This window comes from Microcaecilia unicolor, chromosome 1, assembly GCF_901765095.1.
Source record: "Microcaecilia unicolor chromosome 1, aMicUni1.1, whole genome shotgun sequence".
NCBI lineage: Eukaryota > Metazoa > Chordata > Amphibia > Gymnophiona > Siphonopidae > Microcaecilia > Microcaecilia unicolor.
In genome coordinates, this window is record NC_044031.1 from 7,833,922 (window position 1) to 7,854,053 (window position 20,132).

General features: G+C 47.1%; 1 protein-coding gene across 1 annotated transcript in view; it reads left to right on the forward strand.

Moving 5' to 3' along the window:
• LOC115460711 (oocyte zinc finger protein XlCOF6-like) overlaps positions 1-20,132 on the forward strand; it is a 57,598-nt gene that overhangs the window by 5,348 nt on the left and 32,118 nt on the right. Inside the window, exon 2 of the mRNA XM_030190478.1 lies at positions 19,476-19,602. Within this exon, the coding sequence (XP_030046338.1) occupies positions 19,476-19,602 (127 nt within the window). The remainder of the gene's footprint in view (positions 1-19,475; positions 19,603-20,132) is intronic.

Genomic DNA, 20,132 nt, shown 5'->3' on the forward strand with positions numbered 1-20,132 from the left:
TAACAGCCCTTAAGACTTTTATATTTGCATTCATACATTATGCTAGAAATAAGCAGTGGATTTTCCCAAGTCCATCTTAATAATGGCTTATGGATTTTTCTTTTAGAACGTTATCCATGCCTTTTTAAAACCCCGCTAAGCTAACTGCTTTTACCACATTCTCTGGCAACAAGTTTCAGACTTTAATTACACGTTGAGTGAAGAAATCTTTTCTCTGATTTGTTTTAAATGTACTACTTTGTAGCTTCATCGCGCTCCCCCTAGTCCTAGTATTTTTGGAAAGAGTAAACAAGCGATTCACGTCTACAGCAAGGATCAAAACACATGAAGTCCATACACACTAATAGATACGCATCAACACACTCTCTTCTGAATTCTCTTCCCCCGTATCCTCAACTCTCTTAAAACTCTACCCACAGATAAAATTGTTAGACCTTTATGTTCCCTTAATACTGTTTTATCGCCCCTCAACTCCCCATTGTTCTATTCCCAAATGATATCCTGACTTTACTCTGTCTTCCCACAACTCTTCACAATGTAACCCATAAGCGTACTGTAACAAATTGTATTTCCATCACTCATAATGTATTGTAAGCCACACTGAGCCCGCAAATAGGTGGGAAAATGTGGGATACAAATGCTCATTATTTTATGTACCTCTGTCATATCTCCCTTCAGCCATCTTTTCGCCAAGCTGAAGTGCCCTCTTAGGGAAGTTGGCCCATCCCCTTTACATATTTATTTGTTGCATTTGTATCCCACATTTTCCCACCTATTTGCAGGCTCAATGTGGCTTACAATGTTCCATCATGGCAATCGCCATTCCAGAGTGAAATCATTTTCATCGCCCTTCTACTGTATCTTTTTTGAGATGCGGTGACCAGAATTGCACAAAGTATTTGAGGTGCGGTCTTCCTGATCCTCTTCCTGATCCTCCTCCCTTCACACAGCAGCTGCTCCTCCTGCTTTAGGACCTCTCACTGTCTGTTTACATTCTCTTTCCTCTCTCCCTCTCTGACTGTGGATGGTCCTTGATTTGTCCTTGCTATCTTTAGGGTACATCTTTAGATGTCTGCCTGGCACTAGCTTTGTTCTCCAACTACTGAAGTCATCAAAACCCACTCCAGCCAATCCAAATAAGGGCACAGACCATAGAAATCTGCCTAGCTAGCACATGTCCATCTCAATAACAGACTGTGGACTTTTCCTCCAGGAACTTATCCAAACTAACTGCAGTTGACACATCCTCCGGCAGTGAGTTCCAGAGCTATTCTTTGAGTGAAAAAATATTTCCTTCTATTTGTTTTAAAAGTAGTTCTAGGCAGTTTCATTGAGTGTCCCCTAGTCTTTGTGGTTTTTGAAAGAGTGAAAAATCAATTCACCTCCACCCGCTCCACACTACTCAGGATTTTGTAGGCCTCAATCGTATTCTATTTCGATACTTCTATACTGCTTTTAACATTGTCTTCAAGGTATTTTAAAAGCAAGAGAATATGCTAGATGGACATAGAAACATGACGGTAGTTAAAGGCCATATGACCCATCCAGTCTGCCCATCCTCTGTAACCCCTAACTCTTCCTGTTCCTAAGCGATCCCACATGCTTAGCCCATGAACAGTCCTCGACCCCACCACCTCCACTGGGAGGCCATTCCATGCCTCCACCACCCTTTCTGTGAAATAATACTTCCTTAGGTTACTCCTCAGCCTATTCCCTCTTAACTTCGTCATATGCCCCCTCATTCCAGAGCTCTCCTTCATTTGAAAAAGGCTCCTTTCCTGTACATAAATGCCCTTGAGATATTTAAACGTTTCTATCATGTCTCCTCTCTCCCTCCTCTCTTCCAGCGTATACATGTTGAGGTTCATAAGCCTGTCCCTATAATTTTTGCATTCAAGACCGCTTACTAATTTTGTAGCCGCCCTCTGGACCAACTCCATCCTGTTTATATCTTTCCGTGGGTGCGGTCTCCAGAACTGCACCAGAGACTTATACAACGGCACTATCACCTCCTTTTTCCTGCTGGTCATGCCTCTCTTTATGCACCGTCTTTATGGCCGTCGCTTTTTCTACCTGTTTGAAAGCTTTAAGGTCATCAGACACAATCACCCCCAAGTCCCGCTCTTCCTTCGCACACTGAAGCACTTCACCCCCTATACTGTACCGTTCCCTCGGATTTTTGCGACATGACTGACAATATTACAATAGACTACTAATATACATTTAAACAGATTTTAAAACTTTCTGAAATAGACTAGAATTAACTATTGTCTGTATAGAAACTGGAATAATTGGACCTTGAAAGGAAAAGAATGTTCCTAAATTGATTTCAACTTCAAATTCCATACAATAGGTATATCGTGTCAAGTTTTCCGAGCTTCTCAAGTGCTCTCTAGCACCTACACGTGGTAGCAATTGTCTCCCCATAATCAAATTCTTCCCATAAACACTTTTATGAACTTGGCATACGATTGTAAATTTAATACGCGCTTCTCTTTTTAGCCAGTGGAGTTGGTGTAATAAAGGGCTCACCTCGTTATACTTTGCCAAGCCAAATATCAAGTGAGCAGCAGTGTTTTGCAAAAGCTGTAAATAGGGCCCTTCAGATTGGAAAACCAATCTCTTTAGCCTTTCCTCATATGGGAGCAGTTCCATCCCCTCTATCATTTTGGTCGCTCTTCTTTGAACCTTTTCTAATTCCGCTATATATCTTTATTGAGATACGGTGACCAGAACTGAACACAATACTCAAGGTGAGGTCACAGCATGGAGTGATACAGAGGCATAATAATAATTCATTACGTCCCTCTAAACCTGCACAGATGGTTATTCACTCTTACCAAAAGATGGAGACTCGGAACAAACCTGAACTTCAAGTAAGCCTGTAAGTGGGTTTGCAGTCCCCAGAAAGCCAGCCAGTCTGTTCTCAGTCTCAGCAGATGGTAACAGTGCTAAGCCTGTGCAGTCCAGTTAGTTTACCGGCCCTGGGATTTTGTTTTTGGTTAGTTCTTCTGGGGCTGGTGTTTGGTGCAAAGAGAAAATTCTCTCTTTTTTTTTTCTGACTGCTGGATAGGGGCTGAGGCTCGCATGGCTCTATCTCACCCCCTGGGTGCCAAACCCGGGTGGCCAGGTCTTTGCCTCCACTTGGACCCTTCTTGGGGTGCCTTGGTTCAGTGAACCTTGAATGTGTGGTTCTGTCTGTTGGCAGACCAACAGTTTTGAGTGCTGTTGGGTCTGCCTTATGTCTCTCTTCCACAACGTGGCAAGGTGGTTTTGCCTTTCCTTGCCTTTAGCAGTCTGCTTCTTGATGCCCTGGTGGTTCTCTTGCTGTGTGTAGCTCTGCAAGGTGTTGCGGGGTTACTGCGGATTCGGGCAGCAGTGTCACAGCGGCTCAAGCACTGCGCCATTTGTCAGCACCAGGGGTGGATTCGGCAGGTCACTGTGGCCTCTGTGGCTCTGGAGTGGTCTGAGGCTTGAAGTGTGGAGTCAGGACAGGCGGCAGTACCAGCGTCCATCTCTGGGGCCTCGGTGGGACCGTTCACCTCGGGTGAGCTCGTGTGGGTGGCAGCCTCATAGCGCATCTGGTCCTGATCTTCCCCTGCGTTTTGGAGCTCGTCTCGTCCCTTGGGGTTCTGCTAATCTGGCCAGCCTTGCCGGGTCACTTGGGAGTTGATTTTCCTCCTGAATTTGTTCTGGCCATGTACAAGGCCTGTTGTTTGAAGCAAACGGGGGCTGTGCTGCAGGGAGAACCCTCTTCCTTCTCTACATCTAAGTATTGTCAAGGGACTTGGGGGGACGAGGTTGACCTCATGGAGTGTGTGTCTCCTTTGTCTTAGGCTTTGCCAGCCTGTTCTGAGGATGAAGATCTCGGGGACCAGGAGAGGAGCTGCCCCCCGGGAAGGACCCCTTGGTGGTGCATATTTTTCATCGTGAGGAGCTCCAGGAGCTCATTTCGTAGGTGTCATCAGTTCTGCGGTTCGAGGAGTCTCCTCTGGAGGCCCCTAGAACAGTGGAACCGCTTCTTGAAAGTCCTCTCTGTCCTTTCCCATGCACCAGGATATTCAAGGTGTTATCCAGGCGCAATGGGTTACTCCTGATCCTCACTTTCACGTTGCGATGTTGATGGTCCGTCTTTATCCCATTCTGGAGCAAAATCGGGACTCCTTGCAGCCACCCATGGTGGACACTGTAGTCTCTGCTGTCACTAAGAAGAATACGGTGCCCGAGGAAGGTGACACTGGCTAGAATCACTGCTTAAGCAGAGTTTTGATGTGGCTGCCTTGGCCATGAAGGCAGCTGTTTGTGGGGGGTTTAACAGCACGGGCTTCTTCTCGTTGGGCTGAGCGTATTTTGGACAGATGATTGGACCTTGGTGGATCAGGAGGCTGCCAAGTTGGAGATGGGCACTTCTTTCTTGTCGGATGCCCTGTATGACCTGCTGTGCGCATCTTCTAAGTCCATGGCCCTTGGTGTGGCAGCCCAGCTGTCGTCGTGGCTCTGTGGTTGGTCGGAAGATGTGGGTTCCAAGTCTAAGCTCAGCAAATTTTCTTTCCATTCCATGAAAAAACTAAAAACACAATCTAGGAAACTGGAATGCGCATGGAAAAAAATAAAAGACGAACAAACTCTCAACGCATGGAAACAACTACAAAGGAAATACAAATACGCAATAAGACAGACCAAAAGGTCATACTACAAAACTAAAATTGGGCCGGACTACAAAAACACGCAAAAACTATACCACCTCGTGAATAAACTACTACACACAACATAAACAAATTCACTATAATACGTGAGTCACAATCAGGATTTCGACCCCTACACAGCACCGAAACTGTACCACTTACTGCCCTAACCAAATTCAAGCAGGAAATAGCATTAGGCAAGAGTATTCTCCTCTTCCAATTTGACATGTCGAGTGCATTCGACATGGTTAACCATAACATACTGCTAAGACTCCTAGAATACTTCGGAATCGGTGGTGGCACTCTCAGTTGGATCAAGGGTTTTCTAACCTCAACCCATATATCTATGCCGATGATGTAACAATATACATCCCTTTCAAACAAGACATCAAAGAAATATTCAATGAAATCAACCAAAGTCTACGCATCATGAACACCTGGGCAGATGCATTTCGTTTGAAACTAAATGCAGAAAAAACCCAATGCCTGATACTTACCTCCCAATACAACACGAACGAATTCACTGCAATAAATACACCTAACCTAAGCCTTCCAATCTCAGAAACGTTAAAAATCCTTGGAGTTACTATTGACCGACACCTAACAGGCGAAACCCATGCAAACAACACAACCAAAAAGATGTTCTACTGCATGTGGAAACTGAAAAGAATAAGACCATTCTTCCCAAGATCCGTCTTCCGCAGCCTAGTACAATCCCTCGTACTCAGCCACCTGGATTACTGCAACTCACTGTACGCCGGATGCAAAGAGCAAATCTTGAGGAAACTTCAAACAGCCCAGAATACAGCAGCCAGACTCATCTTTGGAATACCAAAATATGAAAGCGCAAAACCCTTACGAGAGAAGTTACACTGGCTTCAACTCAAGTAACGAATCACGTTCAAAGTATGCACATTAGTCCACAAAATTATTCACAGCGAAGCCCCAGCCTACATGTCTGAGTTAATCGACTTACCACCCAGAAACGCTAAGAGATCATTCCGAACCTTCCTCAACCTCCACTTCCCTAACTGCAAGGGCCTGAAATACAAGACGCTGCACGCATCAACCTTTACCTACACGAGCACGCAGTACTGGAATGAACTACCGTGGAACCTGAAAATGATCTACGAACAAACCAACTTCCGTAAATCACTAAAGACACATCTTTTTGATAAAATCTACGGAAAAAACCACAACACATAAAGCTCACACTCACTGTTCAGTTACACATCAATACATCTACTTATGAATTCTTAACCCTAATCTCACTACACCCAAACATTTACTCGCAGAAAATGTATACCATTTGCTTCATATAACGCCCCTTAACTTCCTGTTGTCTCCTTCCAATGTCTCAATGTTCTTTAATTGATTTACTCCTTTAACGAATTTGATTTTGACTCGTTTAACTCTTCACAATGTAATCCATAACCTGAATTGTAACAAATTGTATTTCCATTATTCATAATGTATTGTAAGCCACACTGAACCCGCAAAAAGGTGGGAAAATGTGGGATACAAATGCAATAAATAAATAAATAAATAACCACAAGAACATATCAAGTGAAATCAAAAACAAACATATCGTCACCGTGGAAACCAGGCTGCGGAGTACCGCAAGGATCACCACTATCACTGATTCTTTTCAACCTCATGATGACTCCACTAGCCAAGATCTTATCCACCCAAGGCCTTAACCCATTTATCTACGCTGATGACGTTACATTATACATCCCCTACAAACATGATCTGGCAGAAATCACCAACGAAATCAAGCTTAGCCTAAACACCATGAACTCATGGGCAAATGCATTCCAATTAAAACTCAATACAGAAAAAACACACTATCTCATCATCTCTTCCCAAAACAATACGTACAAACCCACAAACATTACCACCCCAGGATACACCCTCCCTATCTCAGACAGCCTGAAAATTCTCAGAGTAACAATCAACCGTAGCCTATCACTAGAGACCCAAGCAAAATCCACCATAAAGAAAATGTTTTTCTCAGTGTGAAAACTGAAACGTGTGAAACCATTCTTCCCGACGGAAATATTTTGTAACCCGGTACAGTCAATGGTACTAAGCCACGCAGACTACTATAATGGAATCTATGCGGGATGCAAGGATCAAATCATAAAGAACCTTCAGACTGCCCAAAACACAGCAGCCAGACATATTTGGAAAAATGCGTTTTGACAGCGCCAAACCACTCCGAGAAAAACTGCATTGGCTACCAATGAAAGAACGGATCACTTTCAAAATTTGCACGACTGTTCATAAAATTATTTACGGCAAGGCGCCTGGATACATGACAGACCTCATCGACCTACCAAACAGAAACACCACAAAATCTACACGATCATACCTAAACCTCCACTACCGAAGCAGCAAAGGACTCAAATACAAATCCACCTATGCATCTAGCTTTTCCTACTTAAGCGCACAACTATGGAACGCACTGCCAAAAGCAGTAAAAACTAAGCTCGACCACCTAAATTTCCGGAAAGCACTAAAGACAGACCTGTTCAGAAGAGCATATCCCACCGACCCAACATAAAATACCTGAACGCATGCGTGGGATAAACATAAAGGAATCCTGCTCAGAAGGAAGGGATCCCCAGAAGCTTAGCCGGTGGTGGGAGGCAGGGCTGGTGGTTGGGAGGTGGGGATAGTGCTGGGCAGACTTATACGGTCTGTGCCAGAGCCGGTGGTGGGAGGCAGGGCTGGTGGTTGGGAGGCGGGGATAGTGCTGGGCAGACTTATACGGTCTGTGCCCTGAAAAAGACAGGTACAAATCAAGGTAAGGTATACACAAAAAATGGCACATGTGAGTTTATCTTGTTGGGCAGAATGGGTGGACCGTGCAGGTCTTTTTCTGCCGTCATCTACTATGTTACTATGACACAATGGAACCAAAGACTGTATTGGACATTACCTGACTCTTCCTCTCCTCTCTCTCTCTAAGTTCCCCCCAATTACCTACCATACATGTACCTTATTCTACCACAATATCACTTCCATATCATCATGCTGATCAATCCATAGACTGGTGGGTTGTGTCCATCTACCAGCAGGTGGAGATAGAGAGCAATCCTTTTGCCTCCCTATATGTGGTCATGTGCTGCCGGAAACTCCTCAGTATGTTCTCTATCTCAGCAGGTGGTGGTCACACACAGCTGCAGCTCTGGCTAGGTCTCCAAGCCTAATTTTTAGGTTTTGTTGAGTACCTGGGGTTGAGAGCTCTTCTTGAGCAAGTGCAAACCTGGTGGCGCCAGGTCCCTCCTTTTCTCCCCCCTCCCGCTGGCTCCGTTAAAAAAAAAAAGGCGTTTATTTCGACGTTTATTTAAACGTTTATTGCAGCTACTCACTGGGACACCAGGTCGTTACAGCTCGGAGCGAGAAGCAGGTAATTTTTACCTTTTTATAGCGGGCAGGGGGTTCCCCGATCGATCTCCACGTGGCCTATGGCGTCGGAGGGCGAGGGTGCGAAGAATCGCTCCCCGGACCGCGTGTGCGCTTCTAGCGGGGATGCGGGGGTCTTAAAGTCTGATTCGCCCTTGTTGGGTGACAGTTTGGAGGCCGGTCAGTGTCCCGGGTCTTCCTCCGGTGCGGCGGTTTTTCCCGCCATAAACGCCCATCCCCCGCTGCTCGCCTCCGCCATCTTGGCCGGCCACTCTGCTCGGACGGCTTCTTCTTGGGCCGCCCTTGAGCTGGGAGACGTTAATGCCATGGCCGCCCTTGATTTGGGCGACGGCAAAAAAGCGGCTAAAGTTAAGCGCCGTTCTTCCCGCGCGGCTCCTTCGTGGAGTGTCGCGCCGGACGCCATCTTGGATGCGCAGCATGTTTCTCCCCCGCTCCTGCGAGCGCCGGTTGAGGGTGCGTCTAGGGCTGTGGCCCAGGCTGCTGAAGTGCACAGTCTGGGGGGTTTCTCCCCTGAGTTTATTTTGCTGCTACATCAGGCCTTCCTTATGCAAAACGCTGCCCCTTCTCCCTTGTCCGATAAAGGGGTTGAGGCCCCTGGAAGTAAACGCCCTCAGGTGGATTCCCCGGCCTTAGAGGACTCTGTTTCCTCTGATGTAGATGAGGGCAGCGTATCTGAGTTCTCCCAACGGTCCTTTGGGGATTCCTTGGAGGAGACGGATTCCCGCTCGGATGGAGCGGATGACCCCTCTGCAGCGCGGATCTTTCGCTCAGAGGATTTGCCCAACCTGTTATTGCAGGCCATGAGCATTTTGAAGATTTCCTCTCCGGAGGACGTCTCTCCCTCAGCCCCTGTTGGCTCCGCCATTATGCTGGGGACGAAGCGCCCGCCTAGAACCTTCCACGTGCATGATGCCATGCACACCTTAATTTCGGCTCAATTGGATGTCCCGGAAGCGAGCCTCAAAGTGGCTAGGGCTATGTCCCGCCTCTATCCTTTGCCTGAAAGTGAACGGGAGGCCTTTCTTTGGCCTACCGTGGATTCTTTAATCACTGCGGTGACTAAGAAAACGGCGTTGCCAGTGGAAGGTGGCACGGCCCTAAAGGACGCCCAAGACAGAAGATTGGAGGCGGCCTTAAGGTCGTCCTTCGAGGCGGCTGCCTTAAGTTTGCAGGCCTCAGTTTGCGGCTCCTATGTGGCCAGGGCGTGCCTCACGATTGTGCAGCGGGCTTCCCCCTCGGATCCTTCCTTGAGGGCTGATTGGCTGGCCCTGGAATCGGGCTTGGCTTATTTGGCAGACTTACTGTATGATGTCTTGAGAGCCTCGGCTAAAGGTATGGCTCAGACAGTCTCTGCGCGGCGGTGGCTTTGGCTGAAACATTGGTCTGCTGACCACGCCTCTAAGTCCCGCCTGGCTAAGTTGCCTTTTAAAGGCAAGCTGCTCTTTGGGGTCAAGCTGGACAAAATTGTGACCGATCTCGGCACATCTAAGGGCAAGAGGTTACCAGAGGTCAGGGCTCGGGCCAGTGCTCGCCCCGGTATCTCCAGAGGACGGTTTCAGGAAGCCCGTCAGTACCGCCCGGGCAAGTCGGGCTCCTCTGCCCCCTCTTCCTGCAAGAGGAATTTCTCCCCCAAGCAGCATTCCTTTCGCAGAGACCGCCGTCCCGGAGGTGCGCCCTCCGGTCCTCCCCCAGGGTCTCGTACCCAATGACGGGGTCCTGGTCCATGGCCCAGTGCAGATTGGAGGACGGCTGTCCTCGTTTCTGGGCGAGTGGACCACAATAACTTCAGACGCTTGGGTGCTGGAAGTCATCAGAGACGGCTACAAGCTAGAGTTCTGCCGACCCTTAAGAGACGGGTTTGTACTCTCTCCCTGCAAGTCTCCGGTCAAAGCTGTGGCAGTGCAGCAGACTTTGGACAATCTGATCCGCCTGGGTGCAGTCGTTCCGGTGCCAGAAAGTCAGCTTGGCAAGGGGCGTTACTCCATTTACTTTGTGGTACCAAAGAAAGGAGGTTCTGTCCGGCCTATCCTCGACCTCAAAGGGGTCAATCGGGCCTTGAAAGTTCGGCACTTTCGCATGGAGACTCTCCGCTCTGTTATAGCGGCAGTGAAGGCAGGGGAGTTCCTGGCATCCTTGGACATCAAGGAAGCGTACTTGCATATTCCCATCTGGCCTCCTCATCAACGCTTTCTGCGTTTTGCAGTCCTGGGCCGAGACTTCCAGTTCAGAGCCCTCCCGTTCGGGTTGGCTACTGCTCCGCGGACCTTCTCCAAAGTAATGGTGGTCATCACGGCCTTCCTGTGAAAGGAAGGAGTACAAGTCCATCCTTATCTGGACGACTGGTTGATCCGAGCCCCCTCTTATGCAGAGTGCGGCAAAGCTGTGGACCGGGTGATTGCTCTTTTGAGCTCCCTGGGGTGGATCATCAACTGGGAGAAAAGCCAGCTGCGCCCGACTCAGTCCCTGGAGTATCTGGGAGTTTGATTCGACACCCAAGTGGGCAGAGTGTTCCTGCCGGACAATCGGATTGTCAAACTTCAGGCTCAGGTGGACCAGTTCCTAGTAGCCTCTCCGCTTCAGGCTTGGGACTATGTGCAGCTGTTGGGCTCTATGACGGCCACGATGGAAGTAGTGCCCTGGGCCAGGGCTCATATGAGACCACTACAACACTCTCTGCTGCAGCGCTGGACTCCGGTGTCGGAGGATTATGCTGTGCGCCTTCCCTTGGACCCAGCAGGGCGCTGAGCTGGTGGCTGAAGACAGACAAGTTGTCTGCAGGAATGCCTATTGTGACCCTGGAGCCTCTTTGACGGGCTGGGGAGCCCACTGCTTGGGAAGGACAGCGCAGGGGCTCTGGTCTCCTGCAGAGGCAAAGTGGTCTATCAACCTCCTGGAACTCAGAGCCATTCGGTTGGCGCTTTTGGAGTTCCTCCCGGTACTGGCGTTGAAGCCAGTACGGGTCCTGTCGGACAATGCCACGGCTGTGGCCTATGTCAACCGCCAGGGAGGTACCAAGAGCGCCCCTCTAGCCAAGGAAGCCATGAATCTATGCCAGTGGGCGGAAGCGAACCTGGAACAGCTGTCAGCTGCCCACATTGCCGGAGTCATGAATGTCAAGGCGGACTTTCTCAGTCGCCATACCTTGGATCCCGGAGAGTGGCAGTTATCGGCTCAGGCGTTCTTGGACATCACGAAGCGCTGGGGCCAGCCGAGCCTAGATCTGATGGCGTCATCGTCCAATTGCCAAGTGCCGCGTTTTTTCAGCAGAGGACGGGACCCTCGATCTCTGGGAGTAGATGCTCTTCTCCAACAGTGGCCGACACAAGAGCTTCTCTATGTGTTCCCGCCCTGGCCCATGTTGGGCAGGGTACTAGACCGGGTGGCAAAGCATCCGGGCCGGATAATCCTGGTGGGTCCGAATTGGCCCAGACGTCCCTGGTATGCGGACTTGATCAGGCTCTCAGTGGACGACCCTCTGCGGCTGCCAGTGGAGCAGGGCCTGTTGCATCAGGGTCCTGTGGTGATGGAGGATCCCTCCCCCTTTGGTCTTACGGCCTGGCTATTGAGCGGCAGCGTCTGAGGAAGAAGGGCTTCTCAGACAAGGTCATTGCCACTATGCTGAGAGCGAGGAAGCGCTCTACTTCTACTGCTTACGCCAGGGTTTGGCGTACCTTTGCAGCGTGGTGTGAAGCAGGCTCACTTTCTCCCTTCACTGCTCCAATTTCTTCAGTGCTGGCGTTCCTGCAAGAAGGTCTGGAGAAATGCCTGTCGCTCAGTTCCCTTAAAGTCCAGGTAGCGGCTCTGGCTTGCTTCAGGGGCCGCCTGAAGGGTGCTTCCCTGGCTTCGCAGCCAGATGTGGTACGTTTTCCCAAGGGAGTTAATCACTTGCGCCCTCCTCTGCACTCAGTGGTGCCTGCGTGGAATCTCAATCTGGTGCTAAGAGCCTTGCAGAAGCCGCCTTTTGAACCCTTGTCGAGGGCATCTCTGAAAGACCTGACATTGAAAGCAGTCTTTTTGGTGGCTATCACTTCAGCCATAAGAGTTTCCGAGCTCCAGGCACTCTCATGTCGAGAGCCTTTTCTGCAGTTCACTGAGGCAGGAGTGACTATTCGCACAGTGCCTTCCTTCCTGCCCAAGATTGTTTCTCGCTTCCATGTGAATCAGCAGCTCTGTCTCCTTTTCTTTCGTAGGGAGGACTACCCAGAGGAATACTCTGCTCTCAAATATCTGGATGTGAGACGAGTCATCATCAGATACTTGGAAGTGACCAATGATTTCCGGAAATCAGATCATCTGTTTGTCCTGTTTGCAGGTCCTCGTAAGGGTCTGCAGGCTGCTAAGCCTACAGTGGCAAGATGGGTCAAGGAAGCCATTGCAGCGGCTTTTGTGGCCGCGGGGAAGGTGCCGCCTAGTCAGCTGAAGGCTCACTCCACTAGAGCTCAGGCGGCCTCGATGGCAGAGGCCGGGTCCGTCTCCTTGGAAGAGATTTGCAAGGCGGCAACTTGGGCATCGGCCCATACCTTCTCCAGGCATTACCGCTTGACTGTGGCTGCTCGGGCGGAGGCCCGGTTTGGAGCTTCAGTGTTGCGGTCAGGGATTTCAATGTCCCGCCCTGGGTGAGTACTGCTTCGGTACATCCCACCAGTCTATGGATTGATCAGCATGATGATATGGAAGGTAAAATTATGTATCATACCTGATAATTTTCTTTCCATTAATCATAGCTGATCAATCCATAGCCCCTCCCAGATATCTGTACTGTTTATATTCTGGTTGCATTTCAGATTCAAGTTTAGTCTTCAGTTCCTGTTCAGGAGGACTTCGTGTTCAAGTTTTTTCAATTGGATTCTTCAAGAGTTGAGACGAGTTTGTGTTACAGTGAGCTGCTGCATTCCTCTCCCCTCCGTTTTACGGGGCTGGATTGATACCTAAATTCTGCCGGCGCTCCCTCCCGCTTCGTGCGGCTGTAGGGCAGCTTTGTACCCCTCCCGCTTCGGTGGTGTTAGGGTCAGTCAGCTCCTCCCGCGGTTGCGGTTGCAGGATAAGCCAGATCCCCCCGCATCGGCGGGGTGGTGTCCCTCCCCCGCTCCGCGGGGATGAGATGGACGGATTCCCCTCCCCCACTTGTGTGGGGATGAGCTGGGTTAATTCCCCTCCCCTGTTTCGGCGGTGGTGAGCTGGGCAGAGTGTCCCTTTGTGGGTGTAATTCTCTAAGTGCTGAGTCCTGCGGATGGAGCTTGGATATCGACATACTGAGGAGTTTCCGGCAGCACATGACCACATATAGGGAGGCAAAAGGATTGCTCTCTATCTCCACCTGCTGGTAGATGGACACAACCCACCAGTCTATGGATTGATCAGCATGATGATATGGAAAGAAAATTATCAGGTATGATACATAATTTTACCTTTGTATTCATTCATACCATGTATTTGTTCAGACCGGAATCGGCTAACACTGTTAACGGTAAAATGTTAGCCACATTGAGCCTACAAAAAGGTGGGAAAATGTGGGATACAATTGTAACAAATAAATAAATTCTGCAGCTCCTTGTTTGGAAAAGGTCTGGATAAGCTGGTCAAGAGTTGGGGGAGATGAACATAGTAACATAGTAGATGACGGCAGAAAAAGGCCTACACGGTCCACCCAGTCTGCCCAAGAAATGTGCCACTTTTTTGTGTATACCTTACCTTGATTTGTACCTGTCTTTTTCAGGGCACAGACCGTACAAGTCTGCCCAGCACTATCCCCGCCTCCCACCATCGGCTCTGGCACAGACCGTATAAGTCTGCCCAGCACTATCCCCGCCTCCCAACCACCAGCCCCGCCTCCCACTACCGGTTCTGTTATCCAATGTTCCTCATCTTCTGTAGGATAGGTCTATTGCAGTGGGCAGAGATGTGTACAGGAAATCTAGGTTTAGAGACTCGCGTTGCTACAAGTCTGGTAGAGGCAGTTATCCTCAGTGTAGTTTTTTCTTGAGGGGGCTGCCGGGGCAACTGGAATTCCAGGCCTTGGCAGCTGTCTCGGCAAGATCTGCCCAATGAAGGTATCGGGGTGCAGTCCTTGGTTTCTGTGTAGGCGAGGCTGCAGGACTTGTACAAGGAGTGGACCCGGATTATCTCGGATCAGTGCGTGCTTGAGGTTGTTCGCAATGGCTATGCGCTGGAGTTTACCTGTCCCTTGGTTAGTGCTTTCTTGGTGTCTCCTTGTCAAGCCCCTTGGAAAGTGCGGGCGATTCGGCAGACTCTTTGTCTGCTGGTGGATTTACGGGCAGTGGTTCCCGTACCGAAGGTGGAACAGGGCAGGGCTTACTATTCCATCTATATTGAGGTCTCAAAGAAAGAGGGTTTCTACTGGCCTATTCTGGATCTCAAGGGAGTGAATCACTTGCTTCAGGTGCTCTCCTTTCGCTTTGTTATTCTAGCCATGCAGCCTGGAGAATTCCTGTCTTCATTGGATCTGACAGAGGTGTACTTTCATATCCCTATTCGCCCAGCTCATAAATACGTAAGTACATAAGTATTGCCAAACTGGGAAAGACCAAAGGTCCATCAAGCCCAGCATCCTGTTTCCAACAGTGGCCAATCCAGGTCACAAATACCTGGCAAGATCCCAAAAATGTACAAAACATTTTATACTGCTTATCCCAGAAATAGTGGATTTTCCCCAAGTCCATTTAATAATGGTCTATGGACTTTTCCTTTAGGAAGCTGTCCAAACCTTTTTTAAACTCCGCTAAGCTAACCGCCTTTACCACATTCTCTGGCAACGAATTCCAGAGTTTAATTACACGTTGAGTGAAGAAATATTTTCTCAGATTCGTTTTAAATTTACTACATTGTAGCTTCATCACATGCCCCCTAGTCCTAGTATTTTTGGAAAGCGTAAACAGGCGCTTCACATATACCTGTTCCACTCCACTCATTATTTTATAGACCTCTATCATATCTCCCCTCAGCTGTCTTTTCTCAAAGCTGAAGAGCCCTAGCCGCTTTAGCCTTTCCTCATAGGGAAGTCGACCCATCCTCTTTATCATTTTCGTTGCCCTTCTACTACTAATCACTTCTATAGCGCTACAAGGCATACGCAGCGCTGTACACCATACATGAAAACACAGTCCCTGCTCAAAGAGTTCACAGTCTAAATAGGACAGGCAAACAGACAGAACAACTAAGAGGTAAGGGAATTAAAGAGGTGGGGATAAGAGGGTACAGGGCAAGTGAGTAGTGGTTAGGAGTCAAAAGCAGCGTTAAAGAGGTGGGCTTTTAGCTTGGATTTGAAAACGGCCAAAGATGGGGCTAGACATACAGGCTCAGGAAGTCTATTCCAGGCGTGAGGTGCAGCGAGATAAAAGGAACGGAGACTGGAATTAGCAGTAGAGGAGAAGGGGACAGACGAGAGATTTATCCACAGAACGGAGTACCCAAGGGGGGGGGGCGTAGGGAGAGACGAGTGGAGAGGTACTGGGGAGCGGTAGAGTGAATGCACTTATAGGTCAGTAAGAGAAGTTTGAATTGATTGCGGAAACGGATAGGGAGCCAGTGAAGTGACTTGAGGAGAAGGCTAATGTGAGCATAGCGACTGGCGGAAAATGAGTCGCGCATCAGAGTTTTGGACTGATTGAAGAGGAGAGAGATGGCTAAGTGGGAGGCTGGTGAGAAGCAGGTTGCAATAATCTAGGCGAGAGGTGATAAGAGTGAGGATAAGGGTTCTGGTAGAGTGCTCAGAGAGGAAGGGACGGATTTTGCTGATGTTATAGAGAAAGAAACGACAGGTTTTGGCAATCTGCTGAATGTGAGCAGAGAAGGAGAGAGAGGAGTCGAAGATGACCCCAAGGTTACGTACTGATGAGATAGGGAGAATGAGAGTGCCATCCACAGAAATAGAGAAACGGGGGAGAGGAGAGGTGGGTTTAGGGGGAAAGATGAGAAGCGCTTTTGTGCTAACCAGAAGGCTCTTTACAGAGTTTCACCTTCGCGAGTACGACGAACTGCGATTATAACGATTGATTTTGGGGCATTGAATCTACACCACGTGTATGTCATAGAGTTTCTCTTTGATCCCTGAGGCAGACGTTGTTTAACACCGAAACACGGCCCGTGTCGGCTCACTCATTAATAAAGAACTTCAGCTGTCTCAGTCCTAAAGGCCCAATGTTGCTTTTTTTTTGTTCGTAAGCTCGGTTTTGGCCATGCTAAGTTTCAGATAACGTTGAGACATCCAGGCAGGCTGATACATTGGTCTGGATGCTGGTTGAGATTTTGGGGGTAGAGAGGTAGATCTGAGAGTCGTCAGCGTAGAGATGGTATTGAAAGCCATGGGATGATATCAGAGAGCCAAGGGAAGAAGTGTAGATGGAGAACAGGAGAGGACCGAGAACAGAACCCTGAGGTACACTGATTGACAGCGGGATAGAAGTGGAAGAGGATCCACCAGAGTGTACACTAAAGGTGTGAAGCAAGAGGTAGGAGGAGAACCAGGAAAGAATAGAGCCCTGGAATCTAAGTGAAGACAACGTATCAAGGAGTAAGCTGTGATCAACAATGTCAAAAGCGGCGGATAGATCGAGAAGGAGGAGGATAGAATAGAGACCTTTGGATTTGGCCAGTGACAGGTCATTGGAAACTTTTGTAATTGCAGTTTCAGTTGAATGAAGAGGGCGAAAGCCAGATTGGAGTGGGTCAAGAACAGCTTGAGATGAAAGAAAGTCAAGACAGCGGCGGTGAACGGCACGTTCAAGTACCTTGGAGAGGAAGGGGAGGAGGGAGATGGGTCGATAGTTGGAAGGACAGGTAGGGTCAAGTGAAGGCTTCTTAAGGAATGGAGTGACCACGGCATGTTTGAAGGCGTCAGGAACGGTCGCAGTGGAAAGTTGCTTTCGGACACTCATTCCGTTTGTCAGCAGAGTTTAAATATGTTTTCCTGCTGACCATTACTTCGAGTAGTGTTTAGTGCCACTTATCCAGGAGTAAGACAAGGAGAGTGGCTCCCAACGACAATACTTTATTTTATGTGCTAGGTTTCATTATGCGTTTCTAACATCAGAACAGTGCAGTTTGCCATCTTTAGTTAAAGCTCCCTTACTATAACGTTAATGTTCATTGCATTAGACAACCCCTTCGAGATTTCATTTTTAATTTTATTTGGTAATAGAGTTCTTATATATATATACATATATCTACTATAATAAAACGCACCCTGAACGTTCTGAGGACAAAGGTAATGAAGTCACAGCAGAACGATAAGGGTTCGTAAGTTCGTGGTGGTGAAGGCAGCCATCCCACTGATAATGCCTCCAGCTCTGCTTCACACACTGCTTTTCTTTTCAAAGGAAAACCTACAGGAGCCCTAAAAGGCCAAAAAAAAAAAAACGATTGCAAAAATAACCTCCCTTCCGCCCACGTAAACAAACACTGCTGCCTCAGCACAACACCAAAGAAGCTTAAAAAAAAGAGAAACATCTATCCAGCACTCTGCAAACACTGACCCCCCTACAAACACCCTTACATTTCACCAAAACAAAGATCTACCTACACAAACCCCACAGACAAAGAAACAGCTTGCAAGCACAGCACATCCCCCAACCCCCTCCCCAAAAACAAAAGTAAAAAAAAAAAAACCCCCACCAACAACCTGCCCACACACACAAACTAACTCTGTCACACATGCACAGACAATGCACCACAAACACATACATTAACTAACAGAAACACCCCTCCCCCCAAAAAAACCACAGAATGTAAACAAAAATACATGCACACTCAATCTGAATCACTCTATATCATCTCTGCAGCCATAAACACCATCAAAGCCACACTCTGCTCCATGACACTTTGCAAGCCTGGGGAGGGGGGAGGGGGAAATCCCTGCAACTGACATAAAGACCAGGGAACTGGGAGGGAGGGAGGGGGGACCCTGCCACATACTCTCATTCTCACACATGCTGGCAACCAGTCTCTGTCTCTCTCTGTGACACACAGACAAAACGCACATTCACTCTCTCTCACACAGACCATCTCAACACACACTCTCCAAAGGTTGTTTGAAACTATGTGACTGGTAAGGATTTTTACCTAAACCCGACAAACATGTTTTTATAGTAAAGCTCTTTTTTGAAAACACTTATATCCCTTAATATCAAACAGGAAAAACAAACAAAAAAAACAAACCCCAAACCACATGCTAGCGCCCGTTTCATTTGTTACGGAAACGGGCCTTTTTTACTAGTTTTATATATTTCATAGGTCTTAATGATATTTTTCCTTTATGTCATAATCTTTTGTAGACACACATAGAGGCATATTTTCAAAGCACTTTGGGAGGCTAAGTTCCATATGTTTCTATGGAACTTTGGGAGGCTAAGTGCTTTGAAAATAAGCCTCTTATTGTTTTTACATTTGGATAGAATTAATAATCAACAGACGGCAGAGAAGGTAACAAAATACATTCTTCTTTTTATATAGTTTATATGCCTATGTTTGATCTGAAACATTCATTATTTTTCAATATACAGTTTTGAATACTGCTCACGTGGATATTCTATTTTAAAATTAAAAATTCATGAACATTTTACTGCATTTTTGATTTTGCTTGTGTTTTTAATGTTTAACTATATAATTTATCTCTAATATATACATGATTAAATACTGCTCATATAAAGTCTCACTTTAAAAAGTTTGTGAATATCTTATTTAACCTTATGTTTTGAGATTGAATATTGATTTTACATTTATGAGTTTTCAATGATTGACAGGTGTAATTTTTATTGTCAGTGTGTTGGATAATTTTAAAGAGAGATATTCATATAATCCTGTGTATGTACACTGGAATTGAATGTAAAAATTTTAGGTTTATTATTTATACAATTATTACTGATCTTTATTTAGGTTTAGTTTATCACTGTGGTTGGTTTTATGTTTATTTGACTTTTATCTCATGTTTGAGATATTGTTTATATTTCTGTATTGTCTCTTTACGTGACCATACGCCATTGTTTGTTTTACATTCTTTATGTTTTTTGATTTGTATAGACTCCTGACGCAGGCCAGTGCGGCCAAAACACAGCTGTGTCGAGTCCCCTTCTCCCTGCTACATTTTGGCTAATAAAGTTGATTCTTCGTTTTTACATCCAAAGTGTCGTCTTTTTTTATGTAATTTTTGATTTTGATGGACTTATCTTTTAAATACATATTTTATGATTAATTTTAAATTTTGTCGGTTTTGGTATATATTTTTTATTTTTATTTTTATGTTTTTGTTTTTGTTAGTCATCTTCGCTGTTCTGTTTCTTGTTGATTTTCTTGCGAAGACTGGTTTCTTCTGTTTTTTGTACTACTTTCTGGTTTGTATTTCAGATGCGGGTGACGTTTGAGGACATTGCTATCTCTTTCACCCAGGAGGAGTGGGAGTATTTAAATGAAGGACAGAAGGAGCTTTACAGGGAGGTGATGAAGGAGAATTATGAGACCCTGATGTTTCTAGGTAAGGATTTCATTTTCTATGGGTTTAACACACACAGGGACTGATTTACTAAAGGCCAATTGTGACTTTTCCTTTGACTCCAGCTCCTGCATTGCTCTTTGTCTGGGTTGGTACCTTTCTTGGGTCTTTTCTCCTGAGACCAGCCTCTGAGTATTAATCCTGTGTTTGTGATGAGTGACTGGCAGTGTGTGAGTCTCAGTACAGGAAGCCTGAGTGATGTCTACACCAGATAGAGTGATAGAGAGATGACCCACTCTAAACACTAACCACTAGGGGGTACACAAGACCCCAGATCCTCCTCCCTCTTCCTCTCCTCTCTTCTACCTGAGATTCTGTCTCCCTTCCCCAGTCTGAGATCCCCTCTCCTTCTCTATCCCCCTCTGCAAGTTCCTTCTTGTATGGATCCCCAGTTATCAATAACCACCTCTCCTCTCACCTTCTCTCTAAGATCTCTCTGTATATATTGAGTTTGCTGAATTGATTAACTGAACCTGGTACATAACAGACATTTGTTTTTCTGATTTGATTTT